We start from the raw sequence: 21,077 nt of genomic DNA on the forward strand, positions 1-21,077 counted from the left end.
CCTGAGAATGACCGGGACAGTGTAAAGTGGTCTGCTTCGTCCTGTCACGGATTCCCTACTGCCTAGGAAACCTGATGCCCCCACCTCCAGGGACCCAGCATGTTCCCCTCTGTGGCCTAGCCATCAGAGCCAGATGAGGTGGGGTCCAGGGAGACAGAACAGACTGCTAGTACAGAACGTGCTGTAGGGTGGGCAGGCATGAAAGTGCTGTGTGATGAAGTGAGGCTGGAGTAGAGACTTCTCCTGACTCCATGGGCCCAGGTGCCCCCATCTTCTCAGACTGTGGGTGCTGCACCAAGACAGTACATGGCTGGGCAGAAGGAACACCATCACCCCCAGCCTCTGGCCCCTAACTCAGAGACATTTCTGACCCCAGGAATCCCCCAAGCCCTCACACAGGCCATGGCAAACCCCAGGAGCACTGGCTCCCAGCAAGACGCAGCCCTGGCCCCAGGATGAATAGTAATGGCCAACACTAGTGAGCAAACACCAAGTGTCAGGCACTTTTCAAACACATTATATGCCATAGTATGCTTAGTTTTCACAGCCACCCTCTGAGGTAGTTCTTGTAGGAGTTCATTCTCTGGAGACCAAAGAAGCCCAGAGTCTGGCCCAAGGTCATACAGCTGGGAACCAAGCCTCAGACAGGCTTGAACCAGGAGCCTTTGTTTTTGATATGGTGGTGATCTGCCTCCCATCAGACTGGCAGAAGAGGAGAAGCCAGTGTCCTCAAAGCCCCCAGAAAGGTGGGGCAGACCACCCCAGGAAGAGTAGATGAGATTTGCCTTGTATATAGCAGACTGAGAGCAGGATGGCCTTCAGAGCCTGCAGCTCTGGCCACATGTCCGCCAGGGAACAGATTCCCAGCAGTTTGATGCGCCGCTTTCCCAACCCAAGGAGAGAGGACTCTTCCAGCTATCAGCAGCGCCAGACAATTAACAGTGGAGAGTAATTGCTCTGGCTGTGCCAGCAGCCCACTCTGGTTGATGAAATGGGGAAGGTCAGACGCTGACACAGAATTCCCAGGGCAGGCTGCAGCAGGAGACAAGGGACCACACCATCAGACAGGGCCACTGAAACGGGTTTCCGCACCCCAAGGTCCCTATAGGGTCAGTGACAGGAAGGCTCTGCCCCAAGCCCTGCTACAGATGCAGGATGTGGAGATGAGCCTTGGCCTTCATGCCCAGGGACAGCCAGGTCCTTCTGTCCCCATCCAGACAGCTGGTAGAGATACTTATAGCCAGGGTCTGGAGAACGATCCACTATGGCTGTGGGCTGGGCTGGAGCTTGTGGGGACTATGGCGCACCAAGGGGTGTACCAGAAGTGGGAAGTCTGGGGTTAAGGAAGCGTTCTGAAGACGGTCAGGATCAGCTGGCCCAATGCTGACCACTTGCATCTCTGGCCTCCAGATAGAGCTGTGACCCGACCCCACTCGTGGCTAATTAGCCTATACAGCATGGCGAGCCCCACTCTGAGCCCCGACTCCTCGTCCCAGGAGGCCCTGTCAGCCCCCACCTGCTCCCCCACCTCTGACTCTGAGAACCTCAGCCCTGATGAGTTGGAGCTGCTGGCCAAGCTCGAAGAGCAGAACCGGTAAGTGTGGGGTCTGGGGACCAGGGCAGGGCCTCAGGGTATAGCCTGAGCCCCTGGCAGAAATTTCAAGCCCCCTTGCCACTCAGAGCTAGGCAAGATAATAACTACCACGACATTCTGACAAAAGGCATCTCTTTTCATCCTCCAACCCCAGGGTCAAACATATCAGTGCCCTTCCTCAGATTTGGAGACTTAGGTTTCTAGAGATCTAGTGAATTTGAGCCAATTTTGAAAGGAAGTGGTTAAAGCCCTCTGCCCTTGTCTTAGAATGTAGGGTTGTTTGGTGGGGGTGGTGGTTAGGAGGGGGGTTAGATTTGTTTGTTTGTTGTTTTCAGCTTTATATGTGGTGCTGGGGATGGATCCCAAAGCCAAGCTCTCTACCACTGAGTCACACACCCCCCAGCCCAGAATGTAGGTTTTTACCAATGCTCAGATATGGACAAGAGAACACTGCCACTGGAAAGATACCTTGTTACTCAGTTTCTAAGAGGAGCAGTGCAGACCACCCCACACAGGGCCAGTCAGAAGGTAGAGGAAACGTGGGGAAAATGTGGGCAAGTCTTTACAGTGGTTTCCACAGGAAGTAATGGGCAAGGCAGGGTAAGCAGGCTTAAGATTCACTGGTTTTGGAGGGTGGGGGTTGGCCAAATAATGTATGCATATGTAAGTAAATATAAAAATGATAAAACAAAATTAAAATTAAAAATAAATAAAGCCAGCCCTGGGGGCGGGGCAGGGGAAGGGGGGAAGAAAAAAGATTCACTGGTTTGAGCCTGGTGCTGGTGGCAGCTCACACCTGTAATCCTAGCTACTTGGGAGGCAGAAATTAGAAGAATCGTGGTTCGAAGCCAGCCCTGGCAAATAGTTCACAAGACCCTATCTCGAAAAAAATAACACAAAAATGGCTGTCAGAGTGGCTCAAGTGGTAGAGCACCTGCCTAGCAAGTATGAGGCCCTGAGTTCAAACTCCAGTATTGTTTTTAAAAAAAAATCACTGGTTTGAAGCATTTCAGCAGGTTACAGACATAGGGGCTGTCCATAGTTGGCCAGTACCTGGCCCTGGGTACAGGCAGGTAGGTAGTAAAAGTCTGATGAGGAAATGGTTGGAATGTGGGCGTTGGATTCGTTGATTTGCATATGAAAAGTGCACTTGAGGACAGAAAGGTACTTTGCTATCTGTAGGACTGGCTAGCCCTGGGAAGGACCTTCTGTCCTTCCCTGCAGAATCCACAAAGCCGAGTTGTCAAAGCAAAGCATGGTGGTACACATCTGTAATCCCAGCACTTGAGAGAGTGAGGCAGAGGATGGTGAGTTCTAGGGAAAGAAGGAAGGAAGGAAGGAAGGAAGGAAGGAGGGAGGGAGGGAGGGAGGGAGGGAGGGAGGGAGGGAGGAGGAAGGAAGGAAGGAAGGAAGGAAGGAAGGAAGGAAGGAAGGAAGGAAGGAAGGAAGGAAGGAAGGAAAGAAAGAAAGAGAGAAAAGAGAAACATGAAACACATAGTATATAGCCCTTGCTAGGTGGGTGTCCTCAGCCAGGGCTTGCTCTCTGATCCCCTTCATAAAGTCTCAAACATCCCCAAACCTGCCTCGCAGGATTGGTCAGAGAGTTAAATGATGCAAATGCACATGGTCCTCAGCCCAGTATGGGCACACACAATGGAAGCCTCTCTGAGGCACCAATGAAGGAGAACTGTGGCTTAAAGAGGTTAGGTCACTGGCTCTAACCTCTTCAGCAAGAATGATATGGACCCGGTCTCCCAGTGTCCTGTGAGACCCCAGGAGGAGGAGCTGGCTTCCCCCTAAGCCTCCTGTCCCCAGAGAGTCAATAGAGCCCCTCTTTGCCTCTTCCCCTACCCCTGTCCTTCCTGCCCAGGCTCCTGGAAGCAGACTCCAAGTCAATGCGCTCCATGAATGGCTCTCGAAGGAATAGCGGCTCCTCACTGGTGTCCAGTTCCTCAGCCTCCTCCAACCTGAGCCACCTGGAGGAGGACACATGGATCCTGTGGGGCCGCATCGCCAATGAGTGGGAGGAATGGCGGCGCCGGAAGGAGAAGCTGCTCAAGGTGGCAGGGTCGGCCGGGCAAGACCGGCTGGCAGGGTGGCCAGCACAAGTGGTCAACATGGTCACTTGGCTACTGGGCAGGGGCAGAAGTAAAAATACACATAGGGCATGGGAACAGGAGAGAGTGAGGGGTGAGGCCAGATAGGCCCCAGTACCCATGGGAGCTGTTTGCTTTCTATTGCCCTTGATGTCCCTGAAGGGTGCAGGGTCACCCACTAAGCACCACAGGCTATCTAGCTACAACACAGTGGCCCAGACCTCATCTGTGCCACAGGAGAGGTGTGGGCAAGCCACAGCCTGAGGGGTAGACTGGGTGGCCATGGGGAGGCTGCAGTGCACAGGGCAGAGTCCAGCCCTGGCCTCCCACTCCCACCCCTCCCCGAGACAGGAACTGATCCGCAAGGGCATCCCGCACCACTTCCGGGCCATTGTGTGGCAGCTCCTGTGCAGTGCCACAGACATGCCCGTCAAGAACCAGTACTCAGAGCTGCTCAAGATGTCCTCCCCCTGTGAGAAGCTGATCCGCAGAGACATTGCCCGCACCTACCCAGAGCATGAGTTCTTCAAGGGCCAAGACAGCCTGGGCCAGGAGGTGCTCTTCAACGTCATGAAGGTGAGTTACTATGGCCCCCCGGTCACCTGAGCAGTCATCCCACCTGTGCCTGCTCACATTCCATCATTTCCTTCCAGGCGTACTCTCTGGTAGACCGGGAGGTAGGCTACTGCCAGGGTAGCGCCTTCATCGTGGGCCTGCTCCTCATGCAGGTAGGTGTCTTGGGCTCCATCCCCAGGAGGTGCACACAAGCAGGGTACTCCCTCCATCCAGTCTCCTAAAGTCACTGTTCCTTCTCTGTATGCCTCACTGTGACCCCTGACAGTGGCAGACCAAACCCCCATGGAAGGAAACAGAGGGACTGGGCATTGGTCCTAGCTGGATCCTGATGCTATGCCATCCAGGGCAGGGACAAGGCTACAAGGGCAGCTGCCAGGGTTGGACATGGAGGGACCTCAGGCCAGGGACTTTGGTGTTTATAAGACCTGGAAGTTTCCTACAGAGAAATCAGAGGGCTTAGGATGGAGATAAGAGAGACAGCAGGAGTGGACAGGCATCTCAACTGGACAGATGAGACTGGGCTCTGGCAGCAGCCAGACCTTGGTTCAAGTTCCAGCTCCATGGTTTCCTGCCAGTGGCCCTCAACAAGTGACTTCAGCCTCAGGTTTTCCATCAGTAAAACAGTGGTGACCATATTTACCAATGCCTTGTCAGGAGAGTCCAGGTACAGCCAGTATTAGATACATGTAAGCAGAAAGAAATGGCCACTGGGCCCTGCCAAGAGCCGTGAGCATGGCCCTCTCCCTCCCTGCCTGTCCCCCAGATGCCTGAGGAAGAGGCCTTCTGCGTGTTCGTGCGACTGATGCAGGAGTACCGGCTGCGGGAGCTCTTCAAGCCCAGCATGGCCGAGTTGGGGCTATGCATCTACCAGTTCGAGTACATGCTGCAGGTGAGCAGGACAAGGAGGCTGATTCCCTGAGAGGTCACCCTAGGCTGTCCCCAGGAGTCTCCTAGAATAAAAATTCCATGTCTGAGAAATCAGCTTGGAAGTACCCGCCCAGAAAGGGGCTCCTGTCCTCACTTCCACTGAGGGCACCACCAAGGCGGAGAGGGCAGGGCAGGCTGCATCAGACACACCCGCGGCCCCCTCCCTGTGTGCTCCGGGTGTGGTGAAGGGAGGGAAAGTGTTGTCTGCTTGCCGCTGCTGATTACCAGGGAGCCTCAGACGTCTCTGTTTATAAATAGCAGCCCCCGCAGGGCCTGCTCCTGGCTGGCACACAGAGCCATGGTGTTCCCCGCCGAGTGCTCACACAAACACAAACATGCACACATGCACCACACTTACACACACCACCTGCTACAGAAGCAAGGGGCTGTGGAGTCAGTGAGTACCCGTCCTGGGGCCTGAGAGACAGAAGGTGTTGTGGCTTCAGCGGGTCTGGTACTGCCACAAGCAGGGGACCCAGGGCCTGTGGAGAAGCGACCCCCAGCCCAAGCTGAGTAACCAAGACCTCCCATAGCCAAGCAGACATGTAAGCCTAGGGCACAGAGAACTCTTGGCTTCAGGAGAAAAGCCAGGTTCCTAACACCTTCTCCAGCCTCAGTTCCCCAGTGGTGCCACTTTACAGCAGTCAGAAGTTGAGGCCCATCAAACAGGCATCCCAGAGCACCACTGTGCTCAGGGCTTCCCGCTGGGGGCCATGGGTGGGCACAGCCCTAGAAAATCATGTACCACAGAGTGACCTGTGATGGGCTCTGACTAAGGGCAATGGGCTCCACCTCTTACTCTTTCGTTGGCTTTGGGGTGGGGGACAACCTAACCTGCTTGAGCCCCACAAACTCCCTTTGGGTCAGTCAAGAAGACCCTATGACTTGCTGCAAGTCAAGCAGTTGGATCAACACCTGCCCAGGGTGCCCAGAGTGGGCACCCAACACACTGTGGCTGCCATGGCTCTGGCCCTACCATCCCATGCTGCTCAAAGCTCTGGGATACCTCAGCCTCCCCCAAACATAATCCCAAGGGAGCACCAAGGAAGAAACTAATGGTCTGTCCAGGGCAGGTCTGGAAAGGCTCCCTAGAGGCAGGGGCATCAAGATCCATCACCCCTGGGTGGATATGGACAGCTGTGCCCAACACCCTCTCACTGTGCCCCCCTGGCCTCCCCTCTCCCCACAGGAGCAGCTACCAGACCTAAACACCCACTTCCGCTCGCAGAGCTTCCACACGTCTATGTACGCCTCATCCTGGTTCCTCACACTCTTCCTCACCACCTTCCCCCTGCCTGTTGCCACCCGTGTCTTTGATATCTTCATGTATGAGGTGAGGTTCCCACAAGGCACCTCCACCAGAGTGCCCTGGAAGTGAATCCTGCCTGACTTACCAACTGGGCGGAGGAAGGGCTGGCACCTGAAGAGGGCTCTAAGCACCCTGAGAGGCAGGACCTCACAGACCTGCGCTTCCTTTGCAGGGGCTGGAAATTGTGTTCCGGGTGGGCCTCGCACTACTACAGGTGAACCAGACAGAACTGATGCAGCTGGACATGGAGGGCATGTCCCAGGTGGGCCAGGATGGCAGGGAGGGCGGGACTGCCCCCACTGGGAGCACCAGGCATGGGAGGCCCTCCCAAGTGATGGGGAAGGCCTGGCTTCCCAAAGAAAAGCAGTGCTGAGCATCTCGGATCATTTCCGCTCTGCACCCCCTCCCAAACCTCCCTGAGGAGCTGCAGACTCTTCCATACTCAGTTCAGGACCAGCATCCTGGCAGTGAGGAGGAAGGACTAGGCCCAGTAGAGCCCTAGGAGGTCCCTTCCCTCCTCCCCCCACCCCCCCGCAGTCCACACTGCTCCAGGTCCCCAACGCCTGCTGGCCGAGTAACCCTGGCCAAACCTAGAAGCTTTGGATATGTTTTCACCCCAGTCCCCTAGCCAGGCGAGGGCACAAGAGGGAACAAGGGCAGCTTCCCACCCTGGCCCACCTGGGCCTGCCCTGCCTGCTGGAGCAGAGGCCAGCTTGCATCTCCCCGCCATTCGCCCATCACACAGGCCCCTGCCCCCTCCCAGCGTCCTCCAGCTGGTGCTTCAGGGAAGAATGCACAAAGGCTACAGTTGTGTCCCCAAACACGGGCATCCATTGTCTACAACTTCCAGAGGGGGCCCACTGCGCTGAAAGGACAGGAGCTATGTCTACTGTGGCTTACCTTAACCCTTTGTGGAGGCTTCAGGGGCCTCAGCTTTCCCACCCCTACTTCCATGAAGGTTTCCTGTGTCCAGACACCACACACACCCCAACCTTGACCCTCAGGAGCTCCCTGAGCCTGATTTTCTCCAGAAAGAAGCCCTGGCCACAGGCATCCTGTGAAAGTTGGCCCTCCCTTCTCCCCATTTTTGCTGCTCACACTCAGTCATTCATTTGCTCCACAAATACTGACTGACTGGCCACAAAAGGCAAGGCCCTGTGCTGGGGACATGGCAGCAAGGCCCCAGCAAGAGCACACAGCAGGGACTCAGGTGGCCCTGGTGGTCAGGGCCTACATGGTGGTGACTACCTATGTACCCACAGTACTTCCAGAGGGTGATCCCCCACCAGTTTGACAGCTGCCCAGATAAGCTGGTCCTCAAGGCATACCAGGTCAAGTACAACCCCAAGAAGATGAAGAGGTCAGTGCCAGGCATCTGCTCCTGGAGAGGGGAAAGGCCCTGAGGTGGGGAAAGGGGAAAGATTGACCTACCTCACAGACGCTTCCCTTTTACAGGCTGGAGAAGGAGTATGCAGCCATGAAGAGCAAGGAGATGGAGGAACAAATTGAGATCAAAGTGAGTTCTGGGTCAGGGGGTGGGGTGGGGGCAAGGACAAGTGCCCTTGGGCTCCCCTTCCAACTTCAGAGATGGCCGCTAGAGGGCGGCCCCGCCCAGCGCACAGCTTTCTTGGCTGCCAGCCTCAGGCTTCAATGGTCCTCCACCCACCTGCCCCTTCCTTCACCTGCCAGGCCAGCGTGGGAGCACCTGCCCCGGCTGGCATGTTCTCAGAGCTGGAGACACAACAGTAAACAAGACAGCCAAGGTCCCTGCCCTTGTGCCCCCACCTCGGTGTCATGGGGAGACAGTCAATAAATCACTAAAATAGTATGGACTCTACAGAGTGCTCTGGATGCAGATGTGGAGGTGAGGGCCAGATGGGTCTGGGGAGACACTCCAGGCCAGGAGTCCAGTGCAAAAGGCCCAAGGTAGCAGCATGCCTGGTGGGCAGGAGAGCCAAGGCCTGCAGAAGCCAGATTCCAGGGTATGTAGGCCAGGGTGTCGGTGCCCCACTTGGTTCCCCTGGAGTCTGGCCTACCAGCACCACTGAACCAAATGGTTCCCTAAACATGTAAAGCCTCTGAGCCCAGGCTCCCTCTCTTGCCTTCCTTCTGCTTCACCCTTCCACACGATTTTAGTTATTCATTCCACAAGCATTTATAGAGCATTTGCTGGGTATCAAGATTATAACTATGAATGAGGGCCCTCTGGCCCAGTACAGGGGACAGTCAGGGATACAGATCCCCACACAGACTGGTTCTGTCATCCTCAAGGGCAGAGTTACACAATGGCTAAAACTGGAATCTAACAGACTAGAGTTCAAATCCCAGTTACACCAAGGGCCAACTGTGTGGACCTGGCATGTGAATTCACCTGTGTGAACCTCAGTGGCCCCATCGGCAAAATGCGGTATTTTGTTCTGCCTTGAAAATTGTTACCATCAACATCATCCCCACCATCTCCACCTCCTATAGAAAGGCAGGGGCAGAACTTAGATTAGAATCCTGGTCACCTGATGCCCATTGGCCTGGCCTTGTTCCTAGGGCTTCCAGAAATCATTTTGTATCCTGGGTTTTTTAGTGTCTCCATTTCTCAGGAATGGCAACTTGAGTGATACACCAGTCCCAACATGTGATTTCTCATGTACAGACAAGGGCCTGCTCTCATCTGGTGACCCCGAAGACCCAGTAGTATACAAGGATGCCACACACCTAGGGCCACTGGCCAGCCTGAAAAATTCCTGAAAGGAACTTTAAGGGTCAGGTAGATGCCTTCTTGTGGAGTTCTAGGAGAAGGACCTGTTAACCTGTTTTAAAATGTGTCAGAGATTTGTTTTAATCAGGTAAAACAAGATAACAGAGACCACTACCTTTGAAAGAAGAGTTTATTACAGTTCCCAAGAGGAGGGGGCAGGCTATGCCAGGCAGAGACAGCAAGGGGAAAGTGTAGGCCAGATCTTTGGTGTGGCCTTCACAGGAAGGAACAAGTCAGTCAGGAGAGACAAGTTTGAAAAGACTCAGGACTGGACAGTTTGAATAATTTCTGCAGCTCTGGACGATTCCCCAGTTTCTAGTACTGACCCTGGGGTGGTATACAGGGAAGATATCAGCTTGGTGTGTGAATATTAGATAAAAGCGGTGGTTCGTATTTGGGACTCTGGGCTGGTTGATTTGTATATGAAATGTGCCTTCTGCTATCTAGGAATAAGATAGTTTCCGGGGGGAGGGGGGCGGGGGGAGAGTCTCTTCAGAATTAGAAAGACCCTGGGGTATCAAAACATTATAAAATACAGAAAAAAATATTTAAACCATGAAAAATATATAGCCTCACACACTCTTTACTCATTCTTCCTCTCTTGTTTTCCCTTTGGCATAAGCAGAAATAGAGCATTTGTTGGTCAGGCCTGTCCAACTCCTCCAAGGATGGCTCTACTTGGTGCAATGACCAATTGAGGCCAAAGAGGGTGGAGCATTCCATGGGTCAGGGGTCCTAATCCTGTGCCTGAAATAGGTCTGACCTGGCTGTGAACAGGGCCCTGTCCTGCTCTTGATCCAGTTTCCCTTTCTATGACCTGAATTAATGACCATCAAACCCATTATTTGCTGACTGCAGTTGCTTCTTAGGAGTGTTCTGGGTGTTCCCATCACCATTTCTCCCCCAGAAGCAACTCAGGAAATGTTCGTGTGACCACAGCAAGGCAGGACCCTCAATCACCTGATCCAAACTATTTCTTCATAACCAGGATCCAGGGGACACTAGGTACAACATTTATATAAGTGTCACTTGCTTCCCAGAGGGTCATGGGGGACATCAAACCACAGACACCTACCCACATTCCACCAACACGGAACAGCATGGTGGCCCAGGCCTGAAATTCCATCACTCAGGAGAAGGAGGCAGAAGGATCATGAATTCCAGGCCAACCCGGACTACAAAGAGAGGCACATTATGGCGCCTTACATCTGTAATCCCAGATTTGCCTAGGAGACTGAGATCAAGAAGTTTATGGTTCAAGGCCAGTCCAGACAAATAGTTTGAGAGATCCCATTTCCAAAATAACCAGGGCAAAATGGACTGGAGGCGTGGCTCAAGCAGTGGAGTACCTGTTTTGCAAAAGAGAAGTCCTAAATTCAAACTCCAGTCCCCACCCCCAACACACACACACACAAAGAGTTTGTTCTGGAGAATCTGACCCAGGAGCTGGGAGCAAAGCAAGGTGGGGGGCAGGGGCTGTCTGACAGCTGCTTTCTGAGAAACACAGAGGCCTCTGCCCTTGACAGACCCAGGCATGGTCTGGAAACAGACTCCTGGGAAGGAAAGAGGTGCTGATCACAGCACCCCCCCACCAGACAGTCATGAAAGCATGCCACGTTATTTTTACTGAAGGTTTGTTTTTCAAAGTGGGCCTTTCTGAACAGGAATGGGCCCTGTTTTCTGAAACTGCTGACCCAGAACATGAGACTGGGCCAGTCCTACCTGGAGGTGGTCTGGCTCCTAAAGGGACCAACCTGACCTCAATGGTGGGTGAATCGGGGGGGGGGGGGGTAAGTGTCTGCAGGAGTGGGGCACAGGCACTGATGTGATCTCTCTCCCCATAGAGGCTTCGAACAGAGAACCGGCTTCTGAAACAGCGGATTGAGACCCTGGAGAAGGTGAGGGGCGTGGCCGCCAACAGGGCTCCAAATTTCCAGACCTCTTGCAGGGTCCAGCAGCCTTTAGGACTAGGGCCAAGGTCACACCCTAGACCAGCTGGCTTCAGAAGCCAGGCTCAACTCCCCACCCTGAGCCCCACTGAGATTTGGGCTGCCCTGTCATCACTGGGGGACTCTAGAGAGAGTCCCTGGTTCCTAGCTCACGTTGTGATTAACCATAGAATTGGGGCTGAGTTACAAGTCAGTGGACAGCAATCAAAGTGGACAGCAATCCAAAGGTGGGGAAAGGAGGCAGAACCCTTGGACTGGCAGAGGAGCCCTGTCATTGGGCCACAAGGCACCCACCCCATAATTTGGAAACCTCACCCTGGAAGGAAAGGAAAGGAGATGGGATAGAGGAGGAGGAGGGGCCAGCCTTGTCATTTGTGGTGGGGAGCTATGGCCTCAACCCTGTACCCCACTGTGATAAAGATGGGAGTGGTTTGATTGTTTACCATAGTTCCAGCTCTAGGGTCCCCACTTCCTGCTCCTCTGTCATGCTCACTTAACCCTCCACTGACCACAGGGAGTGAACAGGACTTTACTGCCCTTGGCCCAAAGCCTCAATTCCTATTCTCCCTCAAAATTAAAACACGTGCTTGGTCCCAGCCCTCTCAGGAAGGCTCTTCCTCACTTACAGTAAGGTAACACTCTCTGTTGCTGAGTTTCCCAGTTGGCCTCAGTCCTATGGCCTCCCAACAGCCGCAGGCACCCTGACCTCTCAGCTCACACAAACCCCTCTCCAGGACGGAGCTGGCTCTGGCTTTGGTCTTCCTCCGGGTCCTCTCCTGCTGGTTCTCTGGTCTTCACTCCTCTCTCCCCTGCTTCTAGAGATAGTCCACTGCATTAGTGACAAGTGGTTCTTGTCTGTCTCTCCCCTCTCCTGTCCCTGTGCATTCTGCTCTGCCTCCTTCCCCTGTTGCTCGGACCCCCCTTCGCCCGCCGGGTAGGAGAGCGCTGCTCTGGCTGATAGGTTAATCCAGGTACTGTAGCTTTTTGTCTCCTCTCCAGTTTCCTCCCTGGCCCCTTCCCTGGTCCCTGCACATGACAGCAAGTAACCACCCCTTCCCTGGCTGCTGCCACTCTGGGGGCAAGGGAGCAGGCCTGGCACCATGCATGGGGGCAGCTGGGGCCTGTGTGCAGGGAGACAGAGGCTTTCCTGGGAGGGGAGCATGTGAGGTGGACAGAAATGGGGGGGCATGTCTGTGAGTGCATTGAGGCATGAACTTACATACACATATGCAACATGCACGCACACATGCGCAGACACAAAACTTCCCCACACAGGTGGGTCCCAGGAGTGCTCAGGACTCTACAAGCATATCAGTTTCAGTTCTGGTGCGTGCACACACACATTTACATACTCATACAACCCTCCTGGCCCCTCACCCTGCTCCTCTGCTCCTACCTGCCAAGCCCATTGCCTTCTCTCACCTGCTTCTGCTGCTGCTTCATCTTGAATGGCTTTATCTGGAAGCTTCTGCATACCACCAGATGGCTCCGAGCCTGGAATGGGAGGCCCAAATTGGGTGGGGGAGAGGATGGGGTGGGGGGGTCTTACCCCAGGTAGGCAGAGACCCCAGGGAGAGGTGTATTCTACCTCCCAGCAGGGTGAAAACAGCTGGCTCTGTCGGGGGAACTAAATCCTGAGCCACTGACACCTTGGCTGCCTCCAGAATCTACCTTGACATGAACTTAGCCACTGCTGTGCCAGTGGCTCTGGTTAAGGACCAGGCCCTGCCAGAACTGGGGAGGGGAAGGAGCAGTGTGCAGCCCAGCATGGGATCCCCATTCCCCATTTAATCCTGGCAGAACCTGGGGAGTTTCAGGTGTCCAGTTCTGCCTGTCTCCACCAGCTGCATCCCCAGGCCCAGGTGGGACACCCCCATCCCAGGCTCTGAGTACAGGAGGTCTCTCACTTTCCCAGTCCTCCACCCTCTCTGGACCTCCCTGTGACCCAAGGCAGGGCCTGGGATGGAAGCAGAGGGTCACGGTTCCCCCATCCTCTGTGCTTAGGGGCAGGTGACACGGGCGCAGGAGGCCGAAGAGAACTATGTCATCAAACGGGAGCTGGCGGTTGTGCGGCAGCAGTGCAGCTCTGCCGCTGAGGACCTGCAGAAGGCGCAGTGCACCATCCGGCAACTGCAGGAGCAGCAGGTACCCAGTGGGTGGGCGTGGCCGCTGAGCGGGGTCCCGCCCCCACTTGCCACGTCCTGCCGTCTGGCCTTCTGGGGCTCAGATCATCCTGCCTCAGCCCCAGTTCTTCGTGTTCCTCTCGGGGGTTCGGGGAACCCAGAGACCAATGCAGGTTGCCCCACTGACACCTCATCTCTCAGCGAGCAAGGACTCCGAGGACATCCAGAGATTTCAGTTCCCTGCCCAGGTGGGGTGTCAGTCTTGCAACCAGACACTCTGCTTCTTCAGGTCCCTAGTGCCAGTGCTGAGGCCTCTGAGAACCAGACTGTCCCAGCCAGAGAGCCCCTGAGCTCCAACCCTGAGGAGATGGTTGAGACAAGAGCTATATCCTCAGGCCCAAAGTCTGACCACTGCTACCCAGGAGTACTACATGAGTCCTGGAACCTATCTGGGCAGAGGGCAGGCCGCTGGCACCCAGAAAATCAGAGCCCCCCAGTGGTCGAAGGCAGGGAGCAGGAAGCCCTAGTTGGAGTGCTGCCAAGGGCAGTCCCCAGAGAAATGCCCTATCAGACCACCAGGGCTGTTAGGGGGGACCACAGCTCCCACCCCAGAGGCCGGGTCTCTTTTTTCCAGCCCAGGCATGGCTGAGCTTCCCAAAGCAAATTATCTCTCCCCAACCTTTCCAGTTTTGAAATGGGGAAAGAGGAGAAAATGTAGAGGAGGCAATGCAAAGACTGGAGCCCAGTCCCCAGCCAGACCCTGCCCTGGCCACATCCACAGTGTGGTTGGGCCACTCTCAGTACTGCAGGCGCCCATGCTCCACCCCCACCCAGTAATTCTGGGAAAGCAGTCCTTGGCATCCCTCAGGGGGCATCCTAAGGCCATGGAAAGTCCCCTTTGGCCCGTCCCCTTCTGCAACTTTCCCAAAAAAGTTGTCCAGCCAGTTCAGCTGTCCCCAGTGCCAGGACACCTAAGCACAGAGCATGGGGCTTCATACCAGCATGCCCTGCCAGAACCAGGCTTCCGGATCAGGGGCTCTGGGAAGGGGGAGGGCAAGGCCTGTGCCCAGGGCAAGCTGTGGCAAAGCTGCCCATTCCCCTACCCCCTCGTAGGAAACCAACACAATCCTCTGCTTCCCAGGAGAACCCACGCCTCACTGAGGACTTTGTGGCCCACCTGGAGACAGAGCTGGAACAGTCCCGGCTGCGGGAGACAGAGACACTGGGGGCCCTGAGGGAAATGCAGGACAAGGTTCTGGACATGGAGAAGGTGCGACTGGGTGGGTGGGCTGATGGGTGTTGGGGGGCCCTGGGAAAGGGGAGGAAGGTCCTGAATAAGCTTAAGAGGTTCAGGAGAAGGCCTTAACCAAAGAGAAGGGGCAGCCAGAGCAACTCCCCCCACTTCCACCAGAGTCTGTGGAGGAGGCCACCTCTGCCTGCTGCTTTGCAACCCAGTGGACATCCCTGACCCCCTGGACACTGGCTTCTCCACCATGGTCTCCGCCCAAGGGTCTGGGGTACAGGAAGTTGGACCCTTCACCTCCAGACCCTCTCAAGCCCTGGAACTAGTACACACATACTTGCACACACAATAGCACAACCCCACCGAGTGTGCACCTGCCCTTATGTGTCTCCCCCAGGCCCTGGGTTCCAGGATGAAAGAAAGGGGAGGGTGGGAAGAGAGGGCCCATGCCCATCAGGGTTGCCTCCAACCCCACTCCCATCAAGACACCCCCCAAGGGCCAACTGAAGACTACCCATTCCTGCCTAGCCCCTCGATTACTTTCTGAATTGACTCAATTCTCTCAGGAGCTACCAGAGGTAGGGAGACACCATAGGACCCCTACACCTGTGCCAGAGCAGTGTTCATCCAGAACCCTGCACTGTTTAAAACACACACACACACACACACACACACACACTCACACACACCCGCAATGGCTGCCACAGCTATGGGAGGGACCATCTGCCTGTCAGCCTCAACTCTCAGCCTCCATTAACAGTTGAGCTTCCCCCACTCCTTCCTCCACATTGGAGGGAAGTGTGCATCCCATAGACCTTCTGTCCCGCCTCCCATGCCCAGAACCAAACCAGGGTCAGGCCAACACAAGATTTTGGCTCAAGCAACTAGTACACAAATCACCCATCACTGAGTCCTAGAGACACCAGCACAGAACATAGGCTGCCCCTCAGCCTGTTTGTTCCTGGCTGGAGGGGCTACCTGGCCTGGCCTGGGGAAAGCATGGGAGGTTGCACCCACCTTCTCAGGCCCTGCTGTGGCAGATCCCAGAGCTGGTGATGGGCTCTGAGGAGGTGGGGGGCGGGGTAAGGAAGCCAGGGCCTCACCCCTGGCTCCTCCCTCCTGCCTAGTGTTACTAGCAGTAACATTTATGGAGGCCCCACAATGTAAGGGGTTGCCCTAAGACAACCCATCTTACACCCTGACTGGGGTTACCTAGTAAGGGCCTCTCCCCTGGGCCTGGTCCCTGTCCCTTGTGTATCCTGTAGTCCAGGATGCCACCCTCCTCCAGCTAAGTTGCCCACGGTGGAGCTCCGCGAAACGAGGCTGAGGGTGTTGATCCTGCAGGCAGGGCCACGTGACTGCACAGCTGCCCTGGGTCATGACCCCCTCTTTCCCCTCAGAGGAACAGCTCGCTGCCTGACGAGAACAACGTAGCGCGGTTGCAGGAGGAGCTCAAGGCGCTCAAAGTTCGGGAGGGCGAGGCCGTAGCCTCAGCGCGAGAGCTGAAACTGCAGCTGCAGGAGCTCTCCGATGCCTGGCAGGTGAGGGCCAGGTGGGCAGAGCGGACAGAGCGCCCCAGCCCTAGGCGCATGGAGTGGCGGGTGCGCCTCCTCTGGTGGTCCCTTCAAAGACGGCCAGCGGCCGCACTTCGGCCCTCCTCCCCGGCAGAGGCTGATCGCCGGCCTCGGACACCATCTCCCCAGGCCCATCTGTCCCGTGGCGGCCGCTGGAAGGAGTCCCCGCGGAAGCTGGTCCTGAGCGAGGTGCAGGACGAGCTGATGAGCGTTCGTCTGCGCGAAGCGCAGGCCCTGGCCGAGGGCCGCGAACTGCGGCAGCGCGTGGTGGAACTCGAGACGCAGGTGGGCTGCGCCTGCGCAGGGTCGGCAGCTAGGCCCCTGGCTGGGCCAGGGCCCCTGGCTAGGCCGTGACCCCCGGTGGTGCGCCCTCCTGTGCTCCTTTCTAGGATAACATCCACCGCAACCTGTTGAATCGCGTGGAGGCGGAGCGCGTGGCGCTTCAGGAGAAGCTGCAGTACCTGGCAGCGCAGAACAAGGGGCTGCAGACGCAGCTCAGTGAAAGCCGCCGCAAGCAGGCGGAGGCCGAGTACAAGGTGCTACCCCTGCCCTGGCCCCCGCGACCCCGCCCCGGACCCTGTCACCCTCTTGACTCGCCCTCCGTCCTCTATTGTCAGAGCAAGGAGGAGGTGATGGCCGTGCGCCTGCGGGAGGCGGACAGCATGGCCGCGGTGGCGGAGATGAGGCAGCGCATCGCAGAGCTCGAAATCCAGGTGAGTGGCGGGAAGGAGGCGAGGTGGGGGGATGCTGGGGGGCTGGCCCTGCTCTGACCTCTGGTGCCCTGGCCCGCCCCCCAGAGGGAGGAGGGTCGCATCCAGGGCCAGCTGAACCACTCGGATTCGTCTCAGTACATCCGCGAGCTCAAGGACCAGATCGAGGAGCTGAAGGCCGAGGTGAGCGCCGGGCAGTACCGGCCCGCGCGGGGGAAGCGGGTGACAGGCCAGGCGTCGGCGCAGTGAAGAGGACGAAGCTAGCTAGGAGGGCGAGGGAGGAGGGTGCCTGACCACAGGAGTCCCTCGTGGGTCCGTCAGTCCGCCCCTCCAGCGCGCCGGTCCCCCGCCCCAGGTGCGGCTGCTGAAGGGCCCGCCACCCTTCGAGGATCCGCTGGCTTTTGACGGGCTGAGCCTGGCGCGGCACCTGGATGAGGACTCGCTGCCGTCGTCGGATGAGGAGCTGCTCGGCGTGGGCGTGGGCGCGGCCCTACAGGACGCTCTCTACCCTCTGTCCCCGCGCGACGCGCGCTTCTTCCGCCGTCTGGAGCGGCCAGCCAAGGACAGCGAGGGCAGCTCTGACAGCGACGCTGATGAGCTAGCGGCGCCCTATAGCCAGGGCCTGGACAATTGAGGCAGGGGCGCGTGCGCTGGAAGCCGGGAGGCCTCAGCCGCCGGCGCCGCAGCAGTTGGTGGCCCGCTGCTCTGCCCGCCCTCCGCACTAAGGAACTCCATGCCTCTGTGGCTCCGTCTACCAAGGGCCAGGCTAGCAAGGCAGCGTGCAGAGGGCTGGGCCTCCGGGCAGGCTCTCCCTGTCCAGCAGTGTCTACCCATCTTGGCCCGTACCCCTCCTGCAAATGTCCAAGGGGTGCCTAGGCCAGTTACCTGGAGAGTCTGCCCTCCTAACAGCAAGGGCTGGGGGGCAGACACGCAGAGATCCCAGAATTGGAAGAACAGGAAGTTCCTCCTCCCAGCAGGCTTCCCCCAGGACGAGGGCAGCCCTGCTGGGAAGTGCTCAGGAGCTAGAAGAGGTCTGAGGAAGGAGGGGTACCCCAGGGCTGGATGTTAGCACCCCACAACCGCACTCTGAACACAGTGACCCTTGACCAGCCAACCCCTGACTGTTGGGGACAGAAGGCCAGGCTGGGTTTTCCTGCCTGGTGCAGGCATCCCTGGCCCCTTGCAGCAGAAACCAAAGTCCTTCCTCCTGTGTGCAGGACCACCTGGGTTGTGAGTTGTCATGAGAACCAGCTTGGGCCTGAGCGCTGTCACCCTGATTTTCTGGGGCCAGAGAAGCTGCAAAGAGGAGAGATCTTTCTCCCCAGCAGCCTCCATCTTTCTCTGGGAGATAACTTACATACCCCTTCTTTGTCAGGGATGAAAGGGTGCCCTCTCCTTGGAGGTCCTTAGCCTCCATTTATTCCCTTCCTTCCTGTGCTCCCAGCCCTACCCTTAGACCAGGGCAGGGCCCCACAGGTGGAGCTTGCCTCCCCATACCTTCTGGGAGTGGTCCCGTGGTCTCTGCTAAGTCAGAGCTGAAACGGTGCCAAAGTCCAACAATATCCCCCAAACCCCTTCCTCCCCACAGCCAGGGGCCTGGTTGACCCTTGGGGGCTGACCCACACGGTGCTCCTTGAGCCTTGAGTAGTGTCACAAGCACTCTCCCCAGCGCTTCCTGGGATGGGGACCCCTGTTCACTCCACCTTCCTGGTGGCCAACTCTTCAGTGTTACAAAGCCTGGGGACCAGGCCGGGCACCTGTGGGGCCCTTCTCTGTGCCCCCCACACTGCCCACCACCATTTTTGCACACTGCCTGTTCACACTCCACATGTCACCCAGGCGGGAAAGATGGAAAATAAAGTGTATTTACACAGTCATGGACAAGGGGCGCTGAGTGGGGCAGGCCTGGGGTGGGGGGAAATCACAAGCAGCTATGGGTGCCTAGTCCCTGGCCCCCAAAAGAGGGCTATCGAGCTGGGCCATCCTTGTCCTCAGGAGCTTCCTGTGGAGTGGCTGGCGCATGGGAGAGAAAAGGACTTTCAACAGTTGGTGTGAGCAAGGCCTTAGGGGTAGAAGAGTGTTAATATTGGGGCAGGGTGTGACTGTACTGAATGCCCTGAGAGACATGCAGGATTTCTGCCTTCAAGAAGAGAGGATCTGGTTGCATTCATTCACTCCTTCTGGGGTGTTCTGCCCTGTGTTTTACTCTGAGGAGCCCCCATTGTAGTAGAGACAGGCACTGGGGGGAGGAGGGTGGCAGCCACTAATGTGCTAAGTCCAAATAGACAACTGTGCAGAAAAAAATCAAAGGCTTCCCAGAGGAGATGGTGTGAGAGGCTTCTCCAAGGGCAAAAGCATAAAGGCCAGATGTCACAAGGACCAGCGGGGAAGGACAGGTTGCCTGAAAAGAAGGAGCAGAACTTGGATGTGGCCAGATCAGCAAGATCATTGGTGTTACCACTCAAATCAGGATCAAGAGTTCTGGCCTTTTTCTGGGTGTGCTGGTACACATCTGTAATTCCAGCACTCAGGAGGATGTCGAGTAGAATCTGGCCAGCCTGGGCTGCATAGCAAGACCCAATTTCAAAAACTATAAATAAATAAAATGAAGGGCCAGTCATGGTGGCTTACACCTCTAATCCCAGCTACTAGGGAGACAGAGATGAGGAGGACTGTGGTTCAAGTCCAGTGTTGACAAAAAATGAGATCCCATCTTACCCAATAAAGCTGGGCATGGTGGTATGAGCCTGTCATTCCAGCTACTGGAGGCATAGGTAGCTGTACTGTGGTCCAGGCTGGCCACTGCAGATACTCCAAACCCCGGTTGAAAAATAAAAGCAAAAGGGACCGGGGGTGTGGTAGAGTACCTGTCTAGCCCCAAGTCCTAAGTTCAAACCCCAGTACTGGGGGAAAAAAACAGAGGGTTTAGGGGAGAAGGACACCATCAAATAGGCCACAGGGTTGAGAGTCATGGAGAACAGTGCATCAGGAACCAAACTGAGTCAGGCAGTGGGGATAGTGAGTAGAGGCTCCCTGGGGAGAAGAGGGCCCAAGAGGCAGAGTCCTTTGTGGGATTTCCCATAGAGCTGAGGCTGAGTGCCAGCTGGCACATGGAGGGCAGAGCCAGGGATAGAAGGCTGCTGAGGGGCAGAAACTTAATTGGCTCCAGGCAGACACCAGCACAGTCCCTGCCGTCTGCACCAGTATGGGCCCCCAAAGTGGCCCCACTGCTGCTCAGAGATGCTGAGCAGCCAAGTACCACATGGTTTTACATGTCAGAACAGTCAGGTCCATCACAGGCCACAGGCACCATTCCCATCACACAGATTTAACAGTCTGCTGCCACAGAGTAATTAATTCTACCCTGCTGACTGGATGTGGGACACTGGAGGGGGCCCCAGGGACAAGTCTTGAGTTTCTGCCCTACTCCCTCAGGGGAGCTTGCCTTGCCCTTCCCTTTGGATTGTCTCAGAGTCTGGGAACAACGAGGTCTGCTCTCCACCCATCTAGAGTGGAAATCTGTGCTTTATCACAAATCTCAGTTTCAGTGCAGAAGCATGCTGGCCTCCTCCTTCTCCAACCCTCTGTTGGCTTCTCACAGTGGAGGTAGCAATGCCCCTCTGAGAACTCATTTCTCTTTGTAGAGTGGGAAGTGGCTATATTTCAGGATGGGCACAGGCACAACTTGGGTGCCTGATAAGAACCTGGATACAAGGTGGACTAAGGGGATGGGAACCAAGGGCAGAAATTGCTGAGGGCCCGACACCAGGTCCCACTGTTTTTGCCCACCTGGTAATGCCTCCCTAGTTTTGGTGTTAACCAGGAGAGATCCTTGGTGAAGAAAGGCCATTAGGTACAAGAGAGGGGCCTGGACTGGGGCTTGAGGGACTCCAGGATCAGGATGACTGGATTGGAGGGGAGGAATTCTGATGTCGGTCTGGTAGCCTGATTAAGATGCCTCAAGTAGGGGACAGGACAAGAATGCCCATGGGGGTGGGATGCATATCGTAGTACAATGAGGACTACCCAGTCTCCCACACGGCCCTAGGAATAGCCACTTCTTCTCTGCAGGCTCCAACCAGGTCAGTCCATTCAGGACCTTACATCTGTGGAGGGTCTTTCTAAGGAGCCTTTGGCAGGTTGCTGGCCTGCCTTCTGAACACTGCAGTCTCCTTAGTCAATGGACGAGAGCGCCCGGAGTCAAGAGGGAGGCAGAGGGAACAG

At 56.3% G+C, this 21,077-nt stretch overlaps 1 protein-coding gene across 5 annotated transcripts in view; it reads left to right on the forward strand.

The window, feature by feature from the left end:
- The window catches only part of Evi5l (ecotropic viral integration site 5 like), a 30,418-nt gene extending 11,688 nt beyond the window's left edge, over positions 1-18,730 (forward strand). For 3 of the 5 annotated variants that reach the window (XM_074054239.1, XM_074054240.1, XM_074054241.1), the window contains exons 2-20: positions 1,411-1,594; positions 3,465-3,654; positions 4,042-4,266; positions 4,344-4,418; positions 5,030-5,155; positions 6,383-6,526; positions 6,675-6,764; positions 7,765-7,862; positions 7,958-8,018; positions 11,099-11,152; positions 12,142-12,174; positions 13,208-13,348; positions 14,468-14,596; positions 15,970-16,110; positions 16,273-16,428; positions 16,533-16,679; positions 16,761-16,856; positions 16,941-17,036; positions 17,209-18,730. In XM_074054239.1, the coding sequence (XP_073910340.1) occupies positions 1,458-1,594; positions 3,465-3,654; positions 4,042-4,266; positions 4,344-4,418; positions 5,030-5,155; positions 6,383-6,526; positions 6,675-6,764; positions 7,765-7,862; positions 7,958-8,018; positions 11,099-11,152; positions 12,142-12,174; positions 13,208-13,348; positions 14,468-14,596; positions 15,970-16,110; positions 16,273-16,428; positions 16,533-16,679; positions 16,761-16,856; positions 16,941-17,036; positions 17,209-17,487 (2,418 nt within the window). In that variant the 5' untranslated portion in view covers positions 1,411-1,457 and the 3' untranslated portion in view covers positions 17,488-18,730. Of the gene's footprint in view, positions 1-1,410; positions 1,595-3,464; positions 3,655-4,041; positions 4,267-4,343; positions 4,419-5,029; positions 5,156-6,382; positions 6,527-6,674; positions 6,765-7,764; positions 7,863-7,957; positions 8,019-8,191; positions 9,712-11,098; positions 11,153-12,141; positions 12,175-13,207; positions 13,349-14,467; positions 14,597-15,969; positions 16,111-16,272; positions 16,429-16,532; positions 16,680-16,760; positions 16,857-16,940; positions 17,037-17,208 lie in introns of those variants that run through there. The other 2 variants (XM_074054242.1, XM_020159545.2) reach the window with 2 other exon arrangements.
- Positions 18,731-21,077: the final 2,347 nt, after the last annotated feature.

This window comes from Castor canadensis, chromosome 14 (assembly GCF_047511655.1).
Source record: "Castor canadensis chromosome 14, mCasCan1.hap1v2, whole genome shotgun sequence".
NCBI classification, from domain to species: Eukaryota; Metazoa; Chordata; class Mammalia; order Rodentia; family Castoridae; genus Castor; species Castor canadensis.